Source organism: Microcebus murinus, chromosome 6 (assembly GCF_040939455.1).
Source record: "Microcebus murinus isolate Inina chromosome 6, M.murinus_Inina_mat1.0, whole genome shotgun sequence".
In the NCBI taxonomy this organism is placed as follows: Eukaryota; Metazoa; Chordata; class Mammalia; order Primates; family Cheirogaleidae; genus Microcebus; species Microcebus murinus.
The window spans coordinates 88326191-88347957 of NC_134109.1; the positions used below are offsets into that span (position 1 = coordinate 88326191).

At 36.9% G+C, this 21767-nt stretch overlaps 1 protein-coding gene across 2 annotated transcripts in view; it reads right to left on the reverse strand.

The window, feature by feature from the left end:
* TRPM7 (transient receptor potential cation channel subfamily M member 7) overlaps positions 1 to 21767 on the reverse strand; it is a 105351-nt gene that overhangs the window by 77816 nt on the left and 5768 nt on the right. For both annotated transcript variants that reach the window (XM_076004361.1, XM_076004362.1), the window contains exons 2-4: positions 11162 to 11241; positions 6570 to 6608; positions 3510 to 3708 (exon numbers count right to left, since the gene is read on the reverse strand). In XM_076004361.1, coding sequence (XP_075860476.1) covers positions 3510 to 3708; positions 6570 to 6608; positions 11162 to 11241 — 318 coding nt within the window. The remainder of the gene's footprint in view (positions 1 to 3509; positions 3709 to 6569; positions 6609 to 11161; positions 11242 to 21767) is intronic.

The window sequence follows — 21767 nt, forward strand, 5'->3', positions numbered from 1 at the left end:
GTAAGTGGGAGCTAAACAATGGGTACAGGCCAAGCTCGGTGGCCCATGCCTGTAATCCTAGCACTTTGGGAGGCCAAGGTGGGCGAATTATTCGAGGTCAGGAGTTCGAAACCAGCCTAAGCAAGAGCGAGACCCCGTCTCTACTATAAATAGAAAGAAATTAATTGGCCAACTAATATATATAGAAAAAATTAGCCAGGCACGGTGGCGCATGCCTGTAGTCCCAGCTACTCGGGAGGCTGAGGCAGTAGGATTACATGCGCCACCATGCTTGACTAATTTTTTCTATTTTTAGTTGTTTGGCTAATTTATTTCTATTTATAGTATAGCCTCTTGCTCAGGCTGGTCTCAAACTCCTGAGCTAAGGCAATCCTCTCACCTCGGCATCCCAGAGTGCTAGGGTTACAAGCGTGAGCCACCACAACCGGCCTATACGTATTTATCTTTATTAAGATTTTACACACACAATACGTTAAGCCAGGAAGGTGAAAACTGTAAGTATCCCCATTAAAATCAGGTAGCAAGACAAAACAAAAATTCTCACCATGATACCCCATAATGGCCCACAGGCCCACAAGCCCTGGCACATACCCTCCCACTTCAGCTGTCCCACCTCACCTCCTACTGCTCTTCCCCATGCCTCACTTTGACCTTCCCACATCTCTCAAATCTAACATCCCATTTATAGAAGCTCCAGAAAAAGAAAATACAGACAACAGAAAAGGGAGAGACATATACAGATAGGTAGACAGATATATTTAACAGATAACAGATACAGATACATGCACACATACAAATATCAGAACACCGAACCCTAAAAGCTTCCAGACAGGAGGCGGGGTGGGGGTGGGGGTGGAGAAAGAAACGTTTATTTTTTTGGAGACAGGGTCTTCCTCTGTCATCCAGGCTGGAGTGTAGTAGTATGATCCTAGCTCGCTGTAACCTCAAACTCCTGGGCTCAAGTGATCTTCCTGCATCAGTTTCTTGAGTAGCTGGGAATACAGGCACACACCACCCATGTTGAGCTAATTCTATTTTTTGTAAGATGGGGTCTTGCTATGTTTCCCAAGCTGGTCTCGAATTCTGGGCCTCAAGCGGTCCTCCTGCCTTGGCCTCCCACAGTGCTAGGATTACAGGAATGAGCCACCATGCCTGACAGGAAGAGACATTTTTAAATCATCTTAAAGAAAGGTTCTTCATCAAATGATGTATTTCCCATTCTTTTACAAAGACCAAATACCACTGAAAATCTCAGTAGTGACAAACAAATGAAGCTGAAAACATCAGAATTCTACAGAACTGAAAAGACTCCAGAGTCCCTGAAGAATTCTTGGTAGGCTGGGTGTGGTGGTTCACACCTGTAATCCTAGCACTTTCAGAGGCCAAGGCAGAAGGATCAGTTGAGGCCAGGAGTTAGAGACCAGCCTGGACAACAGAGAGACTTCAACTCTACAAAAATTTAAAAAGTTAGCAGGTGTGGCAGCATGTGCTGATAGTCCCAGGTACTTAGGAGAATGGGGCAAGAGAACTGCTTAAGCCCAGGAGTTTCAAGTTATAGACAGCTATGATCATATAACTGCACTTCAGCCTGGGTGATAGAGTGAGACCCTGTCTTTAAAAAAAGAAAAAAAAAGGATTGGTTGGATTTGTTCTATGATAAGTCTTTCCGTATTGGTTTTGTTTGTTCAATATTTGTTCATAACCAGTACCAGTTTGGTACTGGTTATGTACTAGTTATGGGTACATAAACTGGTATCAGGGAAACAGTCTAAAGTCAGATTTTTAAAAAGAGACTATATATTCTGATCAGCTTAGTAGGAGAAAAAAAGAGAGACTATATTAGGGATTAATGAGGAATTCCACTCCTAGCAATGATGGACTAGATTATGTTGCACCAACTCTGCCCCTGGGGAACTAGAGAAACTAGAAAAAAGATAAATAACATCTGTTTTAAGGCACTGGCGAACTATGAAGGCAGTAAGAGCTTGAGAGATCAAGATCCAAAAGAATAAGAAAACTTGGAGAGATGATGAGCCCACAATTTGGCACTGTTTTTCTCATCAAGACATGGATGCAATAATAAAATTATTTAAAAAAAAAAAAAGACATTGACGCAGGCAGAAAAATGTAAAGGTTAAAATGTTTAAATCAAAATAAATAATGATTATGTTTGGGGGGTTTCAAATTCACAGAAAATTAAAATTTATTTGCCAAGAAAAGCATGTAAGTCATGAAGGAAGTAAACATTTACAAATATTCTAAAGGTTCTTGCATTGTCCAGAAATGGGTCAAAGTACTAACTTATAACACAGTCATGCAATGCATAACAATGTTTTGGTCAATGACAAACCGCATATATGAAGTGGTCCCATCAGTTTATAATTTGTATTTTTATTATACCTTTCTATGTTTAGATATGTTTGGATACACAACTACTTACCATTACAGTTGCCTATTATATTTAGTACAGTAACATGCTGTACAGATTTGTTGACTAAAAGCAATAAGCTACCACCTAGGTTTGTATACACTCTGGTGTTGTTAGCACAATGATGAAATCGCCTAAGATAGCATTTCTCAGAACTTATCACCATTGTCAAGTGATGTGTGACTGTACATAGTAGCAAGTTAAAAATGTACATTATAGTGTTTATTAAAAGATTACTCTAAAGAATAGAAAAAGAACATAACAGTAGACCTTCTGTATCTACGGGTTCCAGATTCATGGATTCAACCAATCATGAATCAAAAATATTTGGGGAAACAAATTGTGTCTGTACTAATAAACATGTACAGATTTTTTTCTTGTCAGTATTCCCTAAACAATATAGTATAACAACTATTTACATACCATTTGCATTGTATTAGGTATTTTAAGTAATCTAGAGATAACTTAAAGTATACAGGAAGATAACTTAAAGTATACAGTATGTGCGTAGTTTACATGCAAACAACGATATCTACGGATTTTGGTATCTCTGAGGGAAGATCCTGGAACCAATCCCCCACAGACACAAGAGATGACTGTATAAATAACATGCTATTAAAGAAGGAAGAAAATAATAAGTATTTAATCCAAAAAGATAAAAGAAAGAAAAGACAATGGAACAAAGTAAAAAAAAAAAGTGAGATAACACGATGTCAAATTTAAACTCAAATATACAGCAGACTAAATAAAAATGACTAAATGCTACTTAGAAGATAACTCTTAAACACAAGAAAAGGTTAGAAGTAGAAAAGAAGGCAGAAAGTTTAGCTATACTGATTTCAGAAAAAGCAGATTTTATAAAAAAGGAAAAAATGACAAGAAACTGAAAACATTTTATGATAAAAAGTTCAATCCACAAAAAAAGGTACAATTCTATTATTTGTATACACCTATATCACGAACCCTAAAGTACACAAAGAAATGATTGAGACTTTTTGTCATAATGCTATATAAATTATGAGATAAATGTTTACTAAACAAGGTAAATGAAGTGAAAAAATAAAATAAAATAGTAACATACCTTAGCTCTGTAGGAATGAGAACCCCCTTGAAAATTTATGACTCCATAAGCATCCGTTGGGCTCTGTTCTGTATGCTTCTCTACAGACCATTCTTCTATTATCTGATTGAAATGGTCACCCAATTTCACATCTGAGTATTTCATGGCAACACTTGCAGTAAAACAAGCATGTTGCTTGACCAAGCGACCACAAAAACACCTAAAGGAAAAAAGTGACATTATTAAATAATCTTTTTCTTTAAAGATGTATACTTTATTTTGTCCTTTAGAAAGACAGAAAGAATGAGAGAGAGAGAGAGATGGCGTGGCATCCCAAAGAAAGATTTCAAAAAATTGCAAGTAATGAAAAACTTAATTAAAATGAATGAACTAATGAAGAGTATAATAGTGTTTGACTGCTTAATTTTAGGATATCAATAAATACCTAGATTACAGCACTGAAATAGTATAAATACATTAGTATAAGATGAAATCATCATCTAAACTTAATGTGGAGCATCTACAAAGTGTGGTATAAACACATAATAGAAATAGTATTCAAAAATACAAAGAAATGAATCACTAATAGGTACTAGAATATGGATGAATCTCAAAAATCACCATGCTGACTGAAAGAAGCCAGATATCAAAAAATACATATTTACATGATTCCATGTACATGGAATTCAATAAAATGCAAACTAATCTATATAGTGACAAAAAGGAGGTCAATGGTTGACTGTGGCTAAAGGACTAAAGAGGGATGGCATTCTACCTAGAAGCACATACTGGACCGTAACACAAAAACCCAATGGGGTCAGGCAGTTTCAACGATTTGATAAAATCTTAAAATCAGAATAGAGTTTGAAGAAATCAAGACAGCAAGAGTTTCTGAGTTAGAAAGCAAAAAGAGAAGGGAACTACAAAGAGAAAGTGCCAAACATCTGCAGAGGAGTCTCCTTAAGCATGTCTAAGGATATACTACCCAAGGCAAAGATAAGAACTACTAGATAGCAGAAGGCCAAACAATTCCTAAAGCTCATACAGGGCAGGGAACAGTTTGTGTTCCCACCAGCCAGAGTGAAGAGATCTCCTAATACAACAAGGCCTATGACAGGGTCCTCAGAAGAGTATTGTCTAATTTGAAAGACTAAAGAAGACCTAGATAGCCCATGCCCTGACAAAGTAGAAGGGCAAAACTTGAAAGGATAAAACTGATCCAAAGTAACCTAACTGCAAGCTAAAAATAAGTCCCAAAGTCCCTAATGGAACACAACAAAATCCAGTATCCCAAAACATAAAATTCACAATGTGCAGCACCCATCAAAAACTCTTAGGCATTCAAAGCAGCAGAAAATGTCAACAACAAAAAAAAACACTAAACAAAGACCTGAAATGAGAGAGATGAAGGAATTATCAGAAGATGACACTAAAACAACTATTATAAGTATGCTCCAACTATTAAGACTGCTTGGGAAGGCATAAAAAAATATGAACATGATGAAGGAAGAACTGGAAGATATTTTAAAAATTTAAAAAGACTCAAATAGGCCAGGTGTGGTGGCTCAAGCCTGTAATCCTAGCACTCTGGGAGGCCGAGGTGGGAGGATTGCTCAAAGTCAGGAGTCAGAAACCAGCCTGAGCAAGAGCGAGACCCCATGTCTACTAAAAAATAAAAAGAAATTGGCCTGGCGCAGTGGCTCACGCCTGTAATCCTAGCACTCTGGGAGGCTGAGGCAGGAGGATTGCTCCAGGTCAGGAGTTCGAAACCAGCCTGAGCAAGAGTGATACCCTGTCTCTACTATAAATAGAAAGAAATTAACTGGCCAACTAATATATATAGAAAAAATTAGCCTGGCATGGTGGCACATGCCTGTAGTCCCAGCTACTCGGGAGGCTGAGGCAGGAGGATCGCTTGAGCCCAGGAGTTTAAGGTTGCTGTGAGCTAGGCTGATGCCACAGCAGTCACTCTTGCCTGGACAACAAAGCGAGACTCTGTCTCAAAAAAAAAAAAAAAGAAAGAAAGAAATTAATTGGCCAACTAAAAATATAGAAAAAAAATTAGCCGGGCATGGTGGTGCATGCCTGGTAGTCCCAGCTACTCTGGAGGCTGAGGCAGAAGGATCACTTGAGCTCAGGAGTTTTAGGTTGCTGTGAGCTAGGCTGACGCCACTGCACTCTAGTCCAGTCAATGGAATGAGACTCTTGTCTCAAAAAAAAAGACTGTCAGTCTATTTCCCTTTACTTAGTTCTTCTAAAAGAAAAAAAAAAACTTCAATATATCTAAAATAAACTCATTCTATGCACTTTTGCTCCTAGCCTGCCAACCAGAGACCTTCTCCTTTTCCTCTTACATTTCTTCAACAAACCTTAAGGAACATTACCATTTACTCAGTAGCCCAAATTAGGAAATCTAGGTACCATGCTTAAATCTTCCCTCCACCAAATCTTACTGCATTTCATATAAATCCTTTCAAATTTATCTACTTCTCTTCATTATCTATCATACTGCTATCTTAATTCAGGTTCTCATTTTTTGCCAGAATCACACCAAAACTTTTATGAACTGGTTGTTTTTTTCCTCCTAATCCAATCTCAAAATGCCAGCTGTTCTTACAGAAAAAAGAAAGTCTGGCATGTTATTCACCTATGTAATAGCCTTTTAATATGAAATCAAAAGTAGGTGGTTTAGTACACAGAAAGCTTAAATGATCTGGTCCTTATTTCTCAAGACTCAGATCTCTCAAATCCCAATCTTAACCTCCTATATTCCACAGTTTCCTTAGAGAACCATGATGTCCTTCACTGTCAGGCCTTCCTACAACCTGTTCTCTCTGCCTAAAACCCGTTTTCTTCAATCTTTGTCCAACTAACTCAGAGTCAATTTTAGAATTCTGCTTAGGTAGCTTTACCTGAGTTTCAAGCAGCCTTGGCTGATTCTTCATCTTCCAAGTCTAGGTAAAGTACCCATCAACTATAACAACATGTGAGTTTTATCCTAGTGTATTCTAACTAACGTTTCCAACAAATCAATTTTATTTTTCAAAATTTGTACAAAATATAGTTATGTTATAAACTTACCTGACAAGTTGCTGACAAATTTGACATCCTGGAAGGCATCTATAAGACACAAAAAGGTAAATAAATTACCTCAAGTGAAAAACTTTCTTAATCTATACTATATAAAACCCATATAAAGTACAAAACAAAGGAAAATTATACATTTAATTTTTCCATAGATATCACAGACCATGTATAGATTGATTTATACATTCAAATAACTATTTTTAACTCAGTTTCCATATTTCAAATACAATTGTGACATGAAATCCAGAAATCATAAAAATACAACATTTATGTGGCAAAAATCTGCCACTAATAAAGTCTAAAGACAAACTGAGAAAAATATGTTTGCAAAGGGTTAGTTTTCCCTAATATATAAAGAGCTTACCCAAATCTATTTTTTAAAATCCAATATAAAAAGGAAAAAAATATATGAATGGATAGTATACATATGAAAGGTAATTTCATTAGAAAACATTTTTTAAAAATATTTTAAGATAATATCTTCATGAGAATATAGAGAAAGTCTCATTTGTTGGGTGGGAGTATATATTAATGTAATTCCTATGGAGAGCTATTTGCCAAAATTTTAAAAATATAGACTCCTCACATGCTAAATCCAGTTCTACAAGTATAGGCTAAAAAACATCTGTAATATATGTATAAAATGAAAAATGTACAAGATTATTCATTTCAGCATTTTTTCTAACAGCAAAAAGAAAAACTAAAAATAGGTAAAATGTTCATTAATAAAGGACTACTAAAACAATTATGATTCAGACATATAATTAAATAGGATGTATTAATTAAGAACAAAATAGTGATCTCCAAGATAAATATAAACACAATGGGCTCAACAGTATGTACTTTGAATCGGGGAGAGGGATAACCATCTGCTTGGACATCCAAAGATTATACCTAACTATTTCTGAAAGGTATTCCAAGGAATGGGATTTTTTTAGTAAGGGACACTTACAGCTAGAGCACAGTGATAACAGTGATAGAAAGGAGACTTTTACGTATAGCATTTGGTACTTTATAAATTTCGAACCAGGTGCATGAATTACCCTACCTTACCTGACATAAAATTAATTTAAAAATTAAACTAGTGTAGAAAGAAGTGACCAACTGCGTTTGTAAATTATGTCTTTCTTACAGGAATGGTTACAGTTGAGGATACTTAATAGCACCTGGAGATTTCTTTAATACCTGATGAGCCCTTTTATTATTTCTACTGCAAAGTGAAATTAACAAAACTATACAAAATAAAATCCTTAGTGATAATATAATCTATTTTTTTAATAAAGTAAAACCAAAATTTTCTCTGGAAGCAAAACCATGTCTTATTTTAAAACAGGCACATTGAACTAAGGAGACTTACATTCTCATCCCATCTTTATGAATTACTAGACATGTGACCTAGAAAATGCCATTTATCCTCTCTGGTTAAAAAATATGATATGACATTATAACAAAACATATCTTTAATAAGCAGTAAGAAATCAGAATAAGTCACAGAACCTAATGACTGGAAGAGACATTAGGTTACCTATTTTAATGACTGGAAGAGTTAATAAAAAACATCTATAGCTCTTGCCATAGTTTGTATGAATTTAAAAAGATATTTTTACAGAGTTTATCAAAAAAATGTGAGACTATTCTAAAAACAAAATGTTTTCTCAATAGTAATCAAATAAATGCAATTTAAAAATACATACTGGCCGGGCGAGGTGGCTCACGCCTGTAATCCTAGCACTCTGGGAGGCCAAGGCGGGCGGATTGCTCGAGGTCAGGAGTTCGAAACCAGCCTGAGCAAGAGCGAGACCCCATCTCTACTATAAATAGAAAGAAATTAATTGGCCAACTAATATATATAGAAAAAATCAGCCGGGCATGGTGGCACATGCCTGTAGTCCCAGCTACTTGGGAGGCTGAGGCAGGAGGATCGCTTGAGCCCAGGAGTTTGAGGTTGCTGTGAGCTAGGCTGACGCCACGGCACTCTCTCTAGCCTGGACAACAAAGCAACACTGTGTCTCAAAAAAAATAAATAAATAAATAAATAAAAAATAAAAAAAAAAAAATAAAAATACATACTAATTACCTGTGCCATGTGGGGATAAAAAAAACAGAAAAAATTTATAAAAAAAGAAAAAAGTTTTTATTTTAAAAATTTTAAAAAATAAAAATACATACTATTACAATTATTTGTCAATTAAAAATAAAGAAAACCGTAGTATGGGCGACCTGTAATTCTAGCACTCTGGGAGGCCGAGGCGGGAGGATTGCTCAAGGTCAGGAGTTCAAAACCAGCCTGAGCAAGAGCGAGACCCCGTCTCTACTATAAATGGAAATAAATTAATTGGCCAACTAAAAGTATATAGAAAAAATTAGCCGGGCATGGTGGCGCATGCCTGTAGACCCAGCTACTCGGGAGGCTGAGGCAGAAGGACTGCCTGACCCCAGGAGTTTGAGGTTGCTGTGAGCTAGGCTGACACCACAGCACTCTAGCCTGGGCAACACAGCGAGACTCTCTCAAACCAAAATAAATAAATAAAAATTTAAAACAAGCAAATTTAAAAAGTATGTACTATTTCCTAACTTATCACTTTTTCTTGAGGATGATGGAAACATTACTCTAAGTCAATATTCAGTAAAGCAGACATTCTCATTCACTACTGGTGATAATTTACATTCCTTTAATCCTTTTGGAAAGCTTTTAGCATTACATAAACTAAGCAGGGAAAACCTTAGATACAAAATGTTTTATCCACAAAGGTCTTCATTACAGCCGAATTTTAATTTATAATTGCTAAAAATTGAAAACAACTCAAATGCACAATAGAACAGTATACAAACTGTGGTATATACACTAACAGAATATTAATTAGTACTCTTATAAAATATCTGTAATATGAAAAAATATATTTACTGTAATAGTTTGTTAAAAAGCAGGTACAGCAGGGCGCAGTGGCTCACGCCTGTAATCCTAGCTCTCTGGGAGGCCGAGGCGGGCAGATCATTTGAGCTCAGGAGTTCGAGACTAGCCTGAGCAAGAGCGAGACCCCATCTCTACTATAAATAGAAAGAAATTAATTGGCCAACTAATATATATAGAAAAAATTAGCCAGGCATGGTGGCGCATGCCTGTAGTCCCAGCTAATTGGGAGGCTGAGGCAGCAGAATTGCTTGAGCCCAGGAGTTTGAGATTGCTGTGAGCTAGGCTGACGCCACGGCACTCACTCTAGCCTGGACAACAACAGAAGACTCTGTCTCAAAAAAAAAAAAGCAGGTACAACATTTTACATATAGACTGAATGTAGCAATACTATAAAACAAAAGCCATGCACTGAGATAAAATTAAAAGTAAATACAGCGAAATGTTAATATTGACCATCTCAGCCAGGTGTGGTGGTGCATGCCTGTAGTTTCAGTTACTACCGAGGTAGAGGCAGGGAAAAAGACTATCTTGATGTATTAAAACTCTGAGCACTGAGCCAACTCTCTGCTTCTCAAAAGTTTTCAAAATTTATCATGTACATTACACTTACGATGGGAATGTGTTTGTAATGTGAGAGATCCATTCAATATTTTACTAAGTACCCATTATGGACAAAACAGTGATAAATTCTGTAACATAAAAGAGGTATCAGTTAATAAAAAATTACCTATTTTGCTGTTTTTATAAGAGTTATGTATTTAATGGAAGTAAAAGTTACAGAGAAGGTAACTGGATGGAGAACAAGGTTTGACAGGAGATAAGAACTACAAGATACAAAAATCTTACAAATGTCTTTGTCAATTAATTTTAATATTTTCTAAGCGCCCACAGAGAGAAGTGCTTTATATGTCAGGAAATAACTATTAATATATCTTGGATTTTCTTGTTTAAGCTTTTTCTATTTTTAAGCATCAGAAAAAGAAATTTTAGCAAAAATTTCTTAAGTAAATATTTTGTGAGGTCAACATTTTCCTGAATTTTAGTTAATGTCCTCTAATTTTAAATTATTTCTATTATCTGTGCTTGCCTGGGTGGCACATATACTAAAAGTGGAACAATACAGAGAAGACTAGTATTTGAATAAATAAATAATTCCTATTATCAAAGCCATTTTAAAGACCAAAAGGATGATCTGAGATGCCCACAGTCTCTGATGATATGTTTTTCAGTAAATGTTGATCTGTATTCATATACTGGCAAACAAAAACAGTGACTATTAGGTTTATACTGGTTTCTTCAATATGAACCATAGTGTTGGATACTCAGTAGATACCCAATAAATAGATATGTAAACATCTTTAAGTTCTCAGTATCAATCAGTTACAAAAAGAGAGCCTTAACTACCTTATTTCTGTAATATATTAGCATGATTTGAAGAAGTTCAGAGATGGGGAACACTTTGAGGAAGAGCTTTTATGCTGTAAATGTCATTAAGAACCCCAAAATACTGTTATTAATACTGTTTCCTTCTCCCAATCCCTCTATCATTACACAATTAACACTAGCTACAAAAATTAACAGTAACTACAAATAATTGATTTTAATAAATAAATAGCAATGTAATTTACATGTAATTTCTAGAAGATCCCAGAAGAAACATAAGTATCCTTACCTGTGAGGGTCCTTGGAACTTGGTATAATATATACACATTCCCTCTTGGTCAAAGTGCTTTCTATCCAGGATTTCTGGGACTAAAGCAAAAAGTTTTAAAGGATGGTTTATAAGTTAACCCACTAAATCAAAAGAAAATAACTTCATAATAAATACATAAAAATAGTTCTATGCCATTTTTTTAAATTCACTAAATATTTACTACACACTATATACTCTTACTGATGATGTTACATCTAAAACATCAGAATACTTCCATTTAAATCCAATGTGATTTAGACTATTAAATCAACAATGCTATGTAAATACAGTTGCTTGAAATAGCCAAAGAGGAAGGAGGCCAAATTTGAGATTCCTACTGTGAGCCGAAAACTGCAAGAGTGTGATCCAGTGATACTGGCCATTTAAAATACAATTAAAAGTGATGGTCAGATTTCATATTTTAAAAAAGTACCCAGCACTTTTGGAGGCTAAGGTGTGAGTATGTCTTGAGACCAGGAATTGGAGACCAGCCTGAGCAACACAGCAAGACCCCATCTCTACAAAAATTACAAAATTAAGTGGGTAGCTCCATCACAGCTCACTATACCCTTGAACTCCTGGGCTCAAATGATCCTCCTGCCTCCTCCTGCCAAGTAGCTGGGACTACTAGTGCAAACCACTATGCTCGGCTAATTATTTTATTTTATTTTTATTTTTTTGTAGAGATGGGGTCTCACTATATTGCCCAGGCTGGTCTCAAACTCCTGGCCTCAAGCCATCCTTCCCCTTTGGCTTCCCAAAGTGCTATAATTACAGGTGTGAGCAACCATGACTGGCCAAGGTCTATTCTCTTAGCATATTTCAAGTATACAATACATAATTGTTAATTGTAGCCACCATGCTGTACATTAGGTCTCTGAAAGCTACTCATCTTATAAGTACAAGTTTTCACCCTTTAAACAAAATCTCATTTTCCATACCCTACACTCCCTGCCCCAGGTAACCACTGTTCTACTCTTCTGGTTCTGTGGTTTTGACTTTTTAAAATTCCATACACAAATGAAATCACACAGTATCTCATTTCTGTGTCTGGCTAAAATTATGATACATACACACAAACACCGAAATATTATTCAGCCTTAAAAAAGAAATATCCTGATATTTCAACAACATGGGATGAGGCCGGTAATGGTGGCTCATGCCTGTAATCCTAGCACTTTGGGAGGCCAAGGCTGGAGGATTGCTTGAGCTCAGGAGTTCGAGACCAGCCTGAGCAAGAGCGAGACCTCGTCTCTACTATAAATAGAAGGAAATAAGCCAAACAACTAACAGTAGAAAAATTTAGCCAGTCACAGTGGTGTGTGCCTGTAGTCACAGCTACTCAGGAGGCTGAGGCAGGATTGCTTGAACCCAGGAGTTTGAGGTTGCTGTGAGCTAGGCTGACGCCACGGCACTCTAGCCCGGGCAACAGAGTGAGACTCTGTCTCAAAAAAACAACAACAAAAGAAAAACAGCATGGGTTAATCTAGAAAGCCATCATTTCTTGTAACCACCTCACAGACACAACTTCCAAATCCTTGTGATGGATGTGCCCAGCTACAGGATTCATTGCACACAGGGAAACCCAAAGCCTATTACCAGCTAATTATTAGTTTCCCAAGCCACATACAATTTACTCACAAGCAACACTTAAGATGTTACCTAAAACAGTTGACACTATTCTTATAAGGCTGTCAGGGAAACAGAGCTAGGAGGTTAAACAAAGGTCAGTTACTCAGGCAGCAGGGCAAAGGATCTTGTTAACTCTTTGCCCAAAGTGCATGTAATAACGATATTAATTAGTAGATAGTGTACTTTCATTCACTATTCTAAACATTTTACATGCTCCCAATAATCCTATGAAGGGACATTATCAGTACTCCCACATTACAGATGCAGGAACTTAGACATAAAAGGAATTGTCCAACATCACACAGCTAATAGTTTCCCATGGCTCCAAAACTTCTGCTGACTTTTACTAGAAATTTAAAATGAGAATTTCAAAATTTAAAGTGGCTTTAAATATGCCACCTTTCTTACATCTTTTTGAAACTGATAAGGAGAAATATACTATAAATAATTACTTTCTAAAGGGAAATTCCTGTGTGCTTTCTGTGTACATAATTTTCTGGACACAAAGAAAAAAGAACAAAAGGGCTAACATACTTCTCCTAAATAGTGTTGTTAATTATCAAACATGATAACCAATACTGGCCTTTTCCCCTTTTCTTTCTCCTATTCTGCTCAGCAACAGCCTGCTTAAAGCAACTTTGACTACAGTTACTCAAACTAGGGTGGGGTTAGGTATGGAAGAATTAAATCAACAGATTTCAAAATTGGACTAATACTCCAGTAAATGTTAGGTATTAAATGTTGGCTTGCAAAACTTTGGATATTTATTAACTGAAATACTCAAAAATAAGTCAGGTATAGGCTGACCATCTCTAATTTGAAAATCCAAAATTCTCCAAAATCAAAACTTTATGATCATCAATATGACACCACAAGTGGAAAATTCCACACATTAAGTACTTAACACAAACTATGTTTCATGTACAAAATTATTAGAAATAGTGTATAAAGTAATATTCAGGCTATGGGTATAAGATATATATGAAACATATATAAAATTCATATTTACATTTGGGTCATATCCCCAAAATATCTCATTATATATATGCAAATATTCCAAAATCTGAAAAAAATCCAAAATACTTCTGGTACCAAGCATTTCAGCTAGGGGATACTCAACCTGTATATACTACGCATAGCTTATGCCTACCTACTAACAGTAAATAGAAATATTTTCACTGACATTTTTATTGAAGAGCTAGTTTCATCAGGGACAAAAATATGAATCCCAAGTATCATTTAACCTAAAAATTATTAGAGTTCTCTTTATAAAGATTAATCTAGCAAGGAGACATCTAAAAAGTAAGCTAGTACTGCCAATTTCTTGGGGAGCGGCACTGGGTAATTAAACTAGTGAAGGAGTGGATAGGATACAACAAATGATTTCTAAATTCTATGGTTTACTACAATAACTTATGGAAACTAAACACTACAGATTGTTCTGTCTTGTTTTGTTTCTTTTGAGACAGAGTCTCACTCTGCTGCCCAGGCTAGACTGTCATGGTATCAGCCTAGCTCACAGCAACCTCAAACTCAAACTCTTGGGCTCAAGCAATCCTTCTCCCTCAGTCTCCCAAGTAGCTGGGACTACAGGCATGCGCCACCACGCCTGGCTAATTTTTTCTGTATATTTTTAGTTGTCCAGCTAATTTCTTTCTATTTTTCGTAGAGACGGGGTCTCGCTCTTGCTCAGACTGGTTTCGAACTCCTGACCTTGAGCGATCCTCCCGCCTCAGCCTCTCAGAGTGCTAGGACTACAGGCATGAGCCACCGTGCCCAGCCCAGATTTATTAATAATATAATCCTAGTTTCTCATTCTTCTTTCACCTCTACAATTGTTTTCCAAAAACATACACAACTTATCGGGGCCCAAATGAACAGCTTTCCCTTCAATGGATGCTTCCTTCAACTTTCCCACTTCTTAAAGAAGGATGACTCTACTTTGAATGGAGAATCACCAGTTTTTCTATAAAGGCCCAGATGGTAAATATTTTACGTTTTTTGGACCTAAGACTGTCACGTATTCTGTTTTCTCTTTTCTTTTTTTGAGACAGAGTCTCACTCTGTTGCCAGGGCTAGAGTGCCATGGCGTCAGCCTAGCTCACAGCAACCTCAAACTCCTGGGCTCAAGCAATCCTACTGCCTCAGCCTCCCGAGTAGCTGTGACTATAGGCATGCACCACCATGCCCAGCTAATTTTTTTTCTACATATTTTTAGTTGGCCAATTACTTTCTTTCTATTTTTAGCAGAGACAGGGTCTCGCTCTTGCTCAGGATGATTTCGACTCCTGACCTTGAGCCTCCCACAGTGCTAGGATTACAGGCGTGAGCCACCAAACCCGGCCCTGTTTTGTTTCTTTAACCTTTTAAAAATGTAAGAACCATGGCCGAACACAGTGGCGCATGCTTGTAACCCTAGCACTATGGGAGACCGAGGCTCCCTTGAGGAGGATCACTTGAGCTCAGGCATTAGAGATCAGCCTCAGCAAGAGTTGAGACCCTTGTCTCTACTAAAAATAGAAATTAGCTGGGCAATTAAAAATAGAAAAAAATTAGCTGGGTGTGGTGGCACATGCCTGTAGTTTGAGCTATTCGGGAGGCTGACGCAGGAGGTTGATTGAGCTCAGGAGTTCAAGGTTGCTGTAATCTAGGCTGATGCCAATGCACTCTGGCCGAGGGGACAGAGCAAGGCTCTATCTCAAAAAAATAAATAAATAAATAAATAAAATTAATTAATTAATTAAAATAAGAACCATTCTTAGCTCCAAGATATACAAAGCAGGACCCTGGCCAGATTTGGCCCACATGGCATAGCTCACCAACCCAATGTCTAAATCTCATAAAAGTATGGGTCTTTCACATCCCCACTGAGCCAATTCAATCCAACAAGCATTTCCCAAAGCCCTTCAGATTCTTCTCCTGCTCTGTTTCATGGAAACTGATGTCTCTTCTATCCATTTCAATAAGCCTAGTAGATCCTTATATTAAGAGTTGCACGCCGGGCGCGGTGGCTCACGCCTGTAATCCTAGCTCTCTGGGAGGCCGAGGCGGGCGGATTGCTCGAGGTCAGGAGTTCGAAACCAGCCTGAGCAAGAGCGAGACCCCGTCTCTACTATAAATAGAAAGAAATTAATTGGCCAACTAATATATATAGAAAAAATTAGCCGGGCATGGTGGCTCATGCCTGTAGTCCCAGCCACTTGGGAGGCTGAGGCAGCAGGATTGCTTGAGCCCAGGAGTTTGAGGTTGCTGTGAGCTAGGCTGATGCCACGGCACTCATTCTAGCCTAGGCAACAAAGCGAGACTCTGTCTCAAAAAAAAAAAAAAAAAAAAAAAAAAGAGTTGCTTTTACAATGGCTTACACCTGTAATCCTAGCTCTCTGGGAGGCTGAGGCGGGAGGATCGCTCTAGGTCAGGAGTTCGAAACTAGACTGAGCAAGAGCGAGACCCCATCTCTGCTAAAAATAGAAAGAAATTAATTGGCCAACTAAAAAAATATATACAAAAAATTAGCCGGGCATGGTGACGCATGCCTGTAGTCCCAACTACTTGAAAGGCTGAGGCAAGGAGGATCACTTGAGCCCAGGAGTTTGAGGTTGCTGTGAGCGAGGCTGACGCCATGGCACTCTAGCCCAGGCAAGAGAGTGAGAGTCTTGTCTCAAAAAAAATAGTTGCTTTTTTTTTTTGCTTTCTTGCCCAGGCTAGAGTGCAAGGCATCATCATATCTCACTGCAACCTTAAACTCCTGGGCTTAAGTGATCCTCTTACCTCAGCCTCTCAAGTAGCTGGGACTACAGGCATGCACCACCATGCCCAACTAACTTCTCTAGAGATGGTGTCTTGCTATGTTGCTCAGGCTGGTCTTGAATTCCTGGCCTCACGCAATCCTCCTGCCTTGGCCTCCTAAAGTGCTGGATTTACAGGCATGAGTCACTATGCCTGGCCTGATGGCAAAATTTAATCCATTTACAATTCTAGGTAATTATGTAAGGACTTATTACTGCCATTTTGTTAATTGTTTTTTGGTTTGTTTAGTAGATCTTTTGTCCCTTTATTCCTCTCTCACTGTCTTCTTTTGTCATTAAATGATTTTCTCTAGTAGTATTCTTTGATTCCTTACTTTTTATCTTTTGTGTATCTACTATAGGTTTTGTTTTGTGGTTACAAAAAACATAGTTTTAACAGGCTATTTTAAGCTAATAAATTTTCTGTGTCATAATTCACATATTTTTATATTATGTATCCTTAAGAAATTATTGTTGCTATTATGTTTAGTGGTTTTGTATTTTAACCTTCACACTAAAATTATAAATGATTTACATGCCATCATTATAGTATTATTCTTAATTTGTCTATCTACTTACATTTACTAGTGAAGTTTTATACTTTCATATGTTTTCATGTTACTAATCTATATCCTTTTCTTTCAGCTTGAACTCCTGTTAACATTTCTTAGTCTGCTCAGACTGCCAAAAGAAATACCACAGACTTGGTGGCACAACAACTAAAATTTATTTTCTCACAGTTCTGGAGAGTGGAAGTTCAAGACCAAAGTGCCAGCAAGTTTCAGTGTTTGGTGAGGGCTCTAAGATAGCTGCCCACAAACCACGTCTTCATGGCAGAGAGAGCATGAACAAGCTCTCTGGTATCTCTTCTTCTAAGGGCACTAATACTACATCAGACGAGGGCCCCATCCTCATGACCTCATCTATCGGCGATTATCTCTTAAAATCCTCATCTCCAAATACCATCACTTTGAAGGGTAGGGCTTCAACATATGAATTCTGGGGATCACAAGCATTCAGTCCGTAACAATTAAAAAAAAAACCCTATACTCTTCAGACTATAAATAGAAACCACAGACTCTACAAGGTAACACTCACAATGTCCAATATCTACTTCAAAATTACTAAACATAGAAAGAAACAGGAAAATGTGACTCATATTCCAAAGAAAGGTAATCAAATTAAAGAGGGGATTGCCTACTAATAAAACGGATGTACTTTTAAAAATTCAATAACACTAGACATCTAGAAATTCAGACTTATGTGATGAATTTGTACATCGGTCAACATGCTTGTCAAGGATGACAGACAATAACTAAAATAAGGTTAGCCCAAAGCAAAATGTTGAAATTGGCTGGCACTCTCTGACTTCCCCTATTAAAGTCCAATATATTTGATCTTCTGGCATTCTTACAGGCTCTAGAGTACTACCTTTTTTATAATACACAATTTCTTAATTAATAATTAGATACTATAATGTTTCAGATGTGAATCCTATGAGACTGTTTTAAAGATACTATTGAAGGACGGGTGTGGTGGCTCCCACCTGTAATCCTAGCACTCTGGGAGGCTGAGGCTGGCAGATAGTTTGAGCTCAGGAGTTCAAGACCGGCCTGAGCAAGAGCGAGACCCCATCTCTACTAAAAAAATAGAAAGAAATTAGGTGGACAACTAAAAAAAAAATGTGTGTATATATATATATATATACATACACACACACACACACATATACACACATAAAAATTAGTCGGGCATGGTGGCACATGCCTATAGTCCTAGCTATTCTAGGAGGCTGAGGCAGTAGGATTACTTGAGCCCAGGAGTTTGAGGTTGCTGTGAGCTAGACTGATGCCACGGCACTCTAGCCTGGACAACAGAGTGAGACTCTGTCTCAAAAAAAAGAACAAGGTCCATAAAGAGATATACATAATTCCATATATATAATTTAGGAATACAAAAAAAACCCTCTATATATTATATGTATTCTATGCAACAACACTACAAAAGCATGTAAAGCAACAATAAAAACTAAATTTAGTTCACTGAGTAGTAAGAGTTAATAAAAATATAATTAAAAAATAAATAAAAATATAATTAAAAAAAGATTACACTTAGAATGATAGTTGTGTCTGCAGAAGTAGAAGGTACAATGGGATTTTGACTGGGTACATGTGAGGCTTCGATTTTGTCTATAATTATTTTATTTAAGCTAGGTGGTAGGTACCTGTGTCTGCTGTATTATAATCTATAGACTTTTATGTATGTGAATTCCATAATTTAAAAAAAGTTACCAAATAACTCAAAATTATATGTTTATTTTAAAATATTATGTACTTGGGCCGGGCCTGGTGGCTCACGCCTGTATTCCTGGCACTCTGGGAGGCCAAGGCGGGAGGATTGCTCAAGGTCAGGAGTTCAAAACCAGCCTGAGCAAAAGCAAGACCCCGTCTCTACTAAAAATAGAAAGAAATTAATTGGACAACTAAATATATATAGAAAAAAATTAGCCGGGCATGGTGGTGCATGCCTGTAGTCCCAGCTACTAGGGGAGGCTAAGGCAGAAGGATTGCTTAAGCCTGGGAATGTGAGGTTGCTGTGAGCTAGGTTGATTCCACAGCACTCTAGCCCAGGCAAGAGAGTGAGACTCTGTGTCAAAAAAAATAAATAAATAAAAATAAAATATTATGTACTTGAAGTCAAATAGCACAATGCAAATTTATCACTTTCATTCCTAGTTCCTCATTCCCTAATAAAATAACTTGCTTTCCCCAAAGCAATAGAATCTGTGAATTACATGATTCATCAATGGCCACTGAAATGTTTTCGGATGATCCCATGAAATTAATCTGAAAAACAAAAATCTAAAAAAACTATTAGAACATTCTCTATTAGAAAACTTGGACCTTCATACAGTTAGCAAACTGTACCAACCTATTGTCTATCCCCAAGTAGTGTGACGATACTCTGTTGATATATTCATGTTAGGTTTCTGTAGTTTTTAATAATGACACTCACCCAGAAATCTATTTAGTTAATGATTTTTTCCGATTTACTACGGATCCCCTCAGAGTAGTAAGTCTCTGCACTTTGTCAAAATAAAATGTATGCAACCAAGTTGTGAATAACCTGTCCTAAGGTTAATATACAAAAATTTGGTAGTAAAGGAAATTCTACCAGATTTCATATCACTTGAAGAAAATAAGGTATAACAAAAAAATTTTTTTAAGTTAAAACATTTTATAAAATAACCTTAACTTTTTACTTAACATAATACCTGTCATTTGAGATCTCACATGCCCCTGAATATCAAAAATCCTTCTTCAAGTTTATATAGTTTGGCAGGTCAACACCTACTCTACTGCCTACTAGCCTTGCGACCTCTGGCGAGTGATTTTCGCTCCTCTGTTCTTTATACATAAATAATATAGAAAACAAGATTATTTATTTCACAAAGCTTTCTTGAGGTATTAATATATGTAAATGATATATGTAAACCATTTAGAACAATGGCCACAGCTAAATGCTGATACAATGTTAGTTAATATAAAAATCTATCTAAAGCCTATTACATACTTTTCTTAGTCCAGAGTACCTTCTGTGTATTGGATATGGTAAATTTTACTCTTAAAAGACTAGGAAAACTATTGGTTCACGTTCTAAAGGGTACATACAGCCTTATCTTTCGAGTCTAATTAACATTTTTCCAGTTTCCTCCTTATAGTAATAGTCATCTTCTCAGATAACTTTCCCCCTATCATTTCCAGTGTACTGCCAAATTGTCAGCAGAAAGTAGAAAACTAATCCTGTCACATTTCACTTTGCACATATTTTTCTAACAGTGAACTTTGGTCTCAAGGTTGCTATATTCCTGATATTACTTGGCTCAAAAGCTTTTTTCTTACTTTCCATGAGAAGCTGGGTTTCCAAAGGTTAAGGTTTCCAGAAGTTGGCAGTTGGACAACTGAGGTGTTATGTTATTAACATATTTATATGATGGTAAGAGGGACAAGAAGTGCTTCACAGATTTTAATCCTAATATCACTCCTGAAGTCAAATAAAGATTATATGCCTTTTACAAACACAGAAGGTAACAGTGATGCTCATAAGCCTGTGACATGGCAAAGATGCTTAGGTCAAGTCTACAACTTCAAAAAATTGCTTACCTCCACACACCGAAATTTCCTTCAACAGCATTCTAAAACCTCTCTATATGGTCAGAAAACTAAACATGCACTTCAAAACAGTTTAAAAGAATCCATAGCAATTTTCTAAATCCAAAATGAACTAAACCAAAGAATTAACAAAATCTCTAAAAGTACTAACTTAATTTAAATCAGAACCAATCATTTTTTATAAACTAGAAGAGATCCAATTCACAACTAATAATTGCAGGGTACCATCTAAAAGTGACACCCATCTAATTCTTCTCATTGATTCACATAAATGACTCAATTCAAATACCCATAGTCAAATAATGTTTAAATTGTAAACTAATCTCAATCACTCTGAATTGTACTTCCAGGCACTAAACTTAAAGCAGATACGTAACAGACAGTCATCCACCCTCCCCGCAAAAAAACAAAGTGCAATTTACTCTTATGCTGAAAAGTTCCCCAAAATGAAAGGAGAGAGAGCACCCAGAATGAAATAATGGATCCATGGCAAAAACTAAAAGACTACTACTAAAACTAACATGTGAATAACCAATGGAGAACTTCACAACTGAGAGATCAGGTGGCTGACAACAGGAACCCACTGGTCAACCCTTTTTTTTTTTTTTTTTTTTTTTTTTTGAGACAGAGTCTCACTCTGTTGCCCAGGCTAGAGTGAGTGCCATGGCGTCAGCCTAGCTCACAGCAACCTCAAACTCCTGGGCTCAAGCAATCCTTCTGCCTCAGCCTCCCGAGTAGCTGGGACTACAGGCATGCACCACTATGTCCGGCTGATTTTTTCTATATATATTAGTTGGCCAATTAATTTCTTTCTATTTATAGTAGAGACGGGGTCTCGCTCTTGCTCAGGCTGGTTTTGAACTCCTGACCTCGAGCAATCCGCCAGCCTAGGCCTCCCAGAGTGCTAGGATTACAGGCCTCGTGAGCCACCACGCCCGGCCAACCCTTAATATCAAAAAAAAAAAAAGGAAAGGAAAGGAAAGGAAGAAAGAAGAG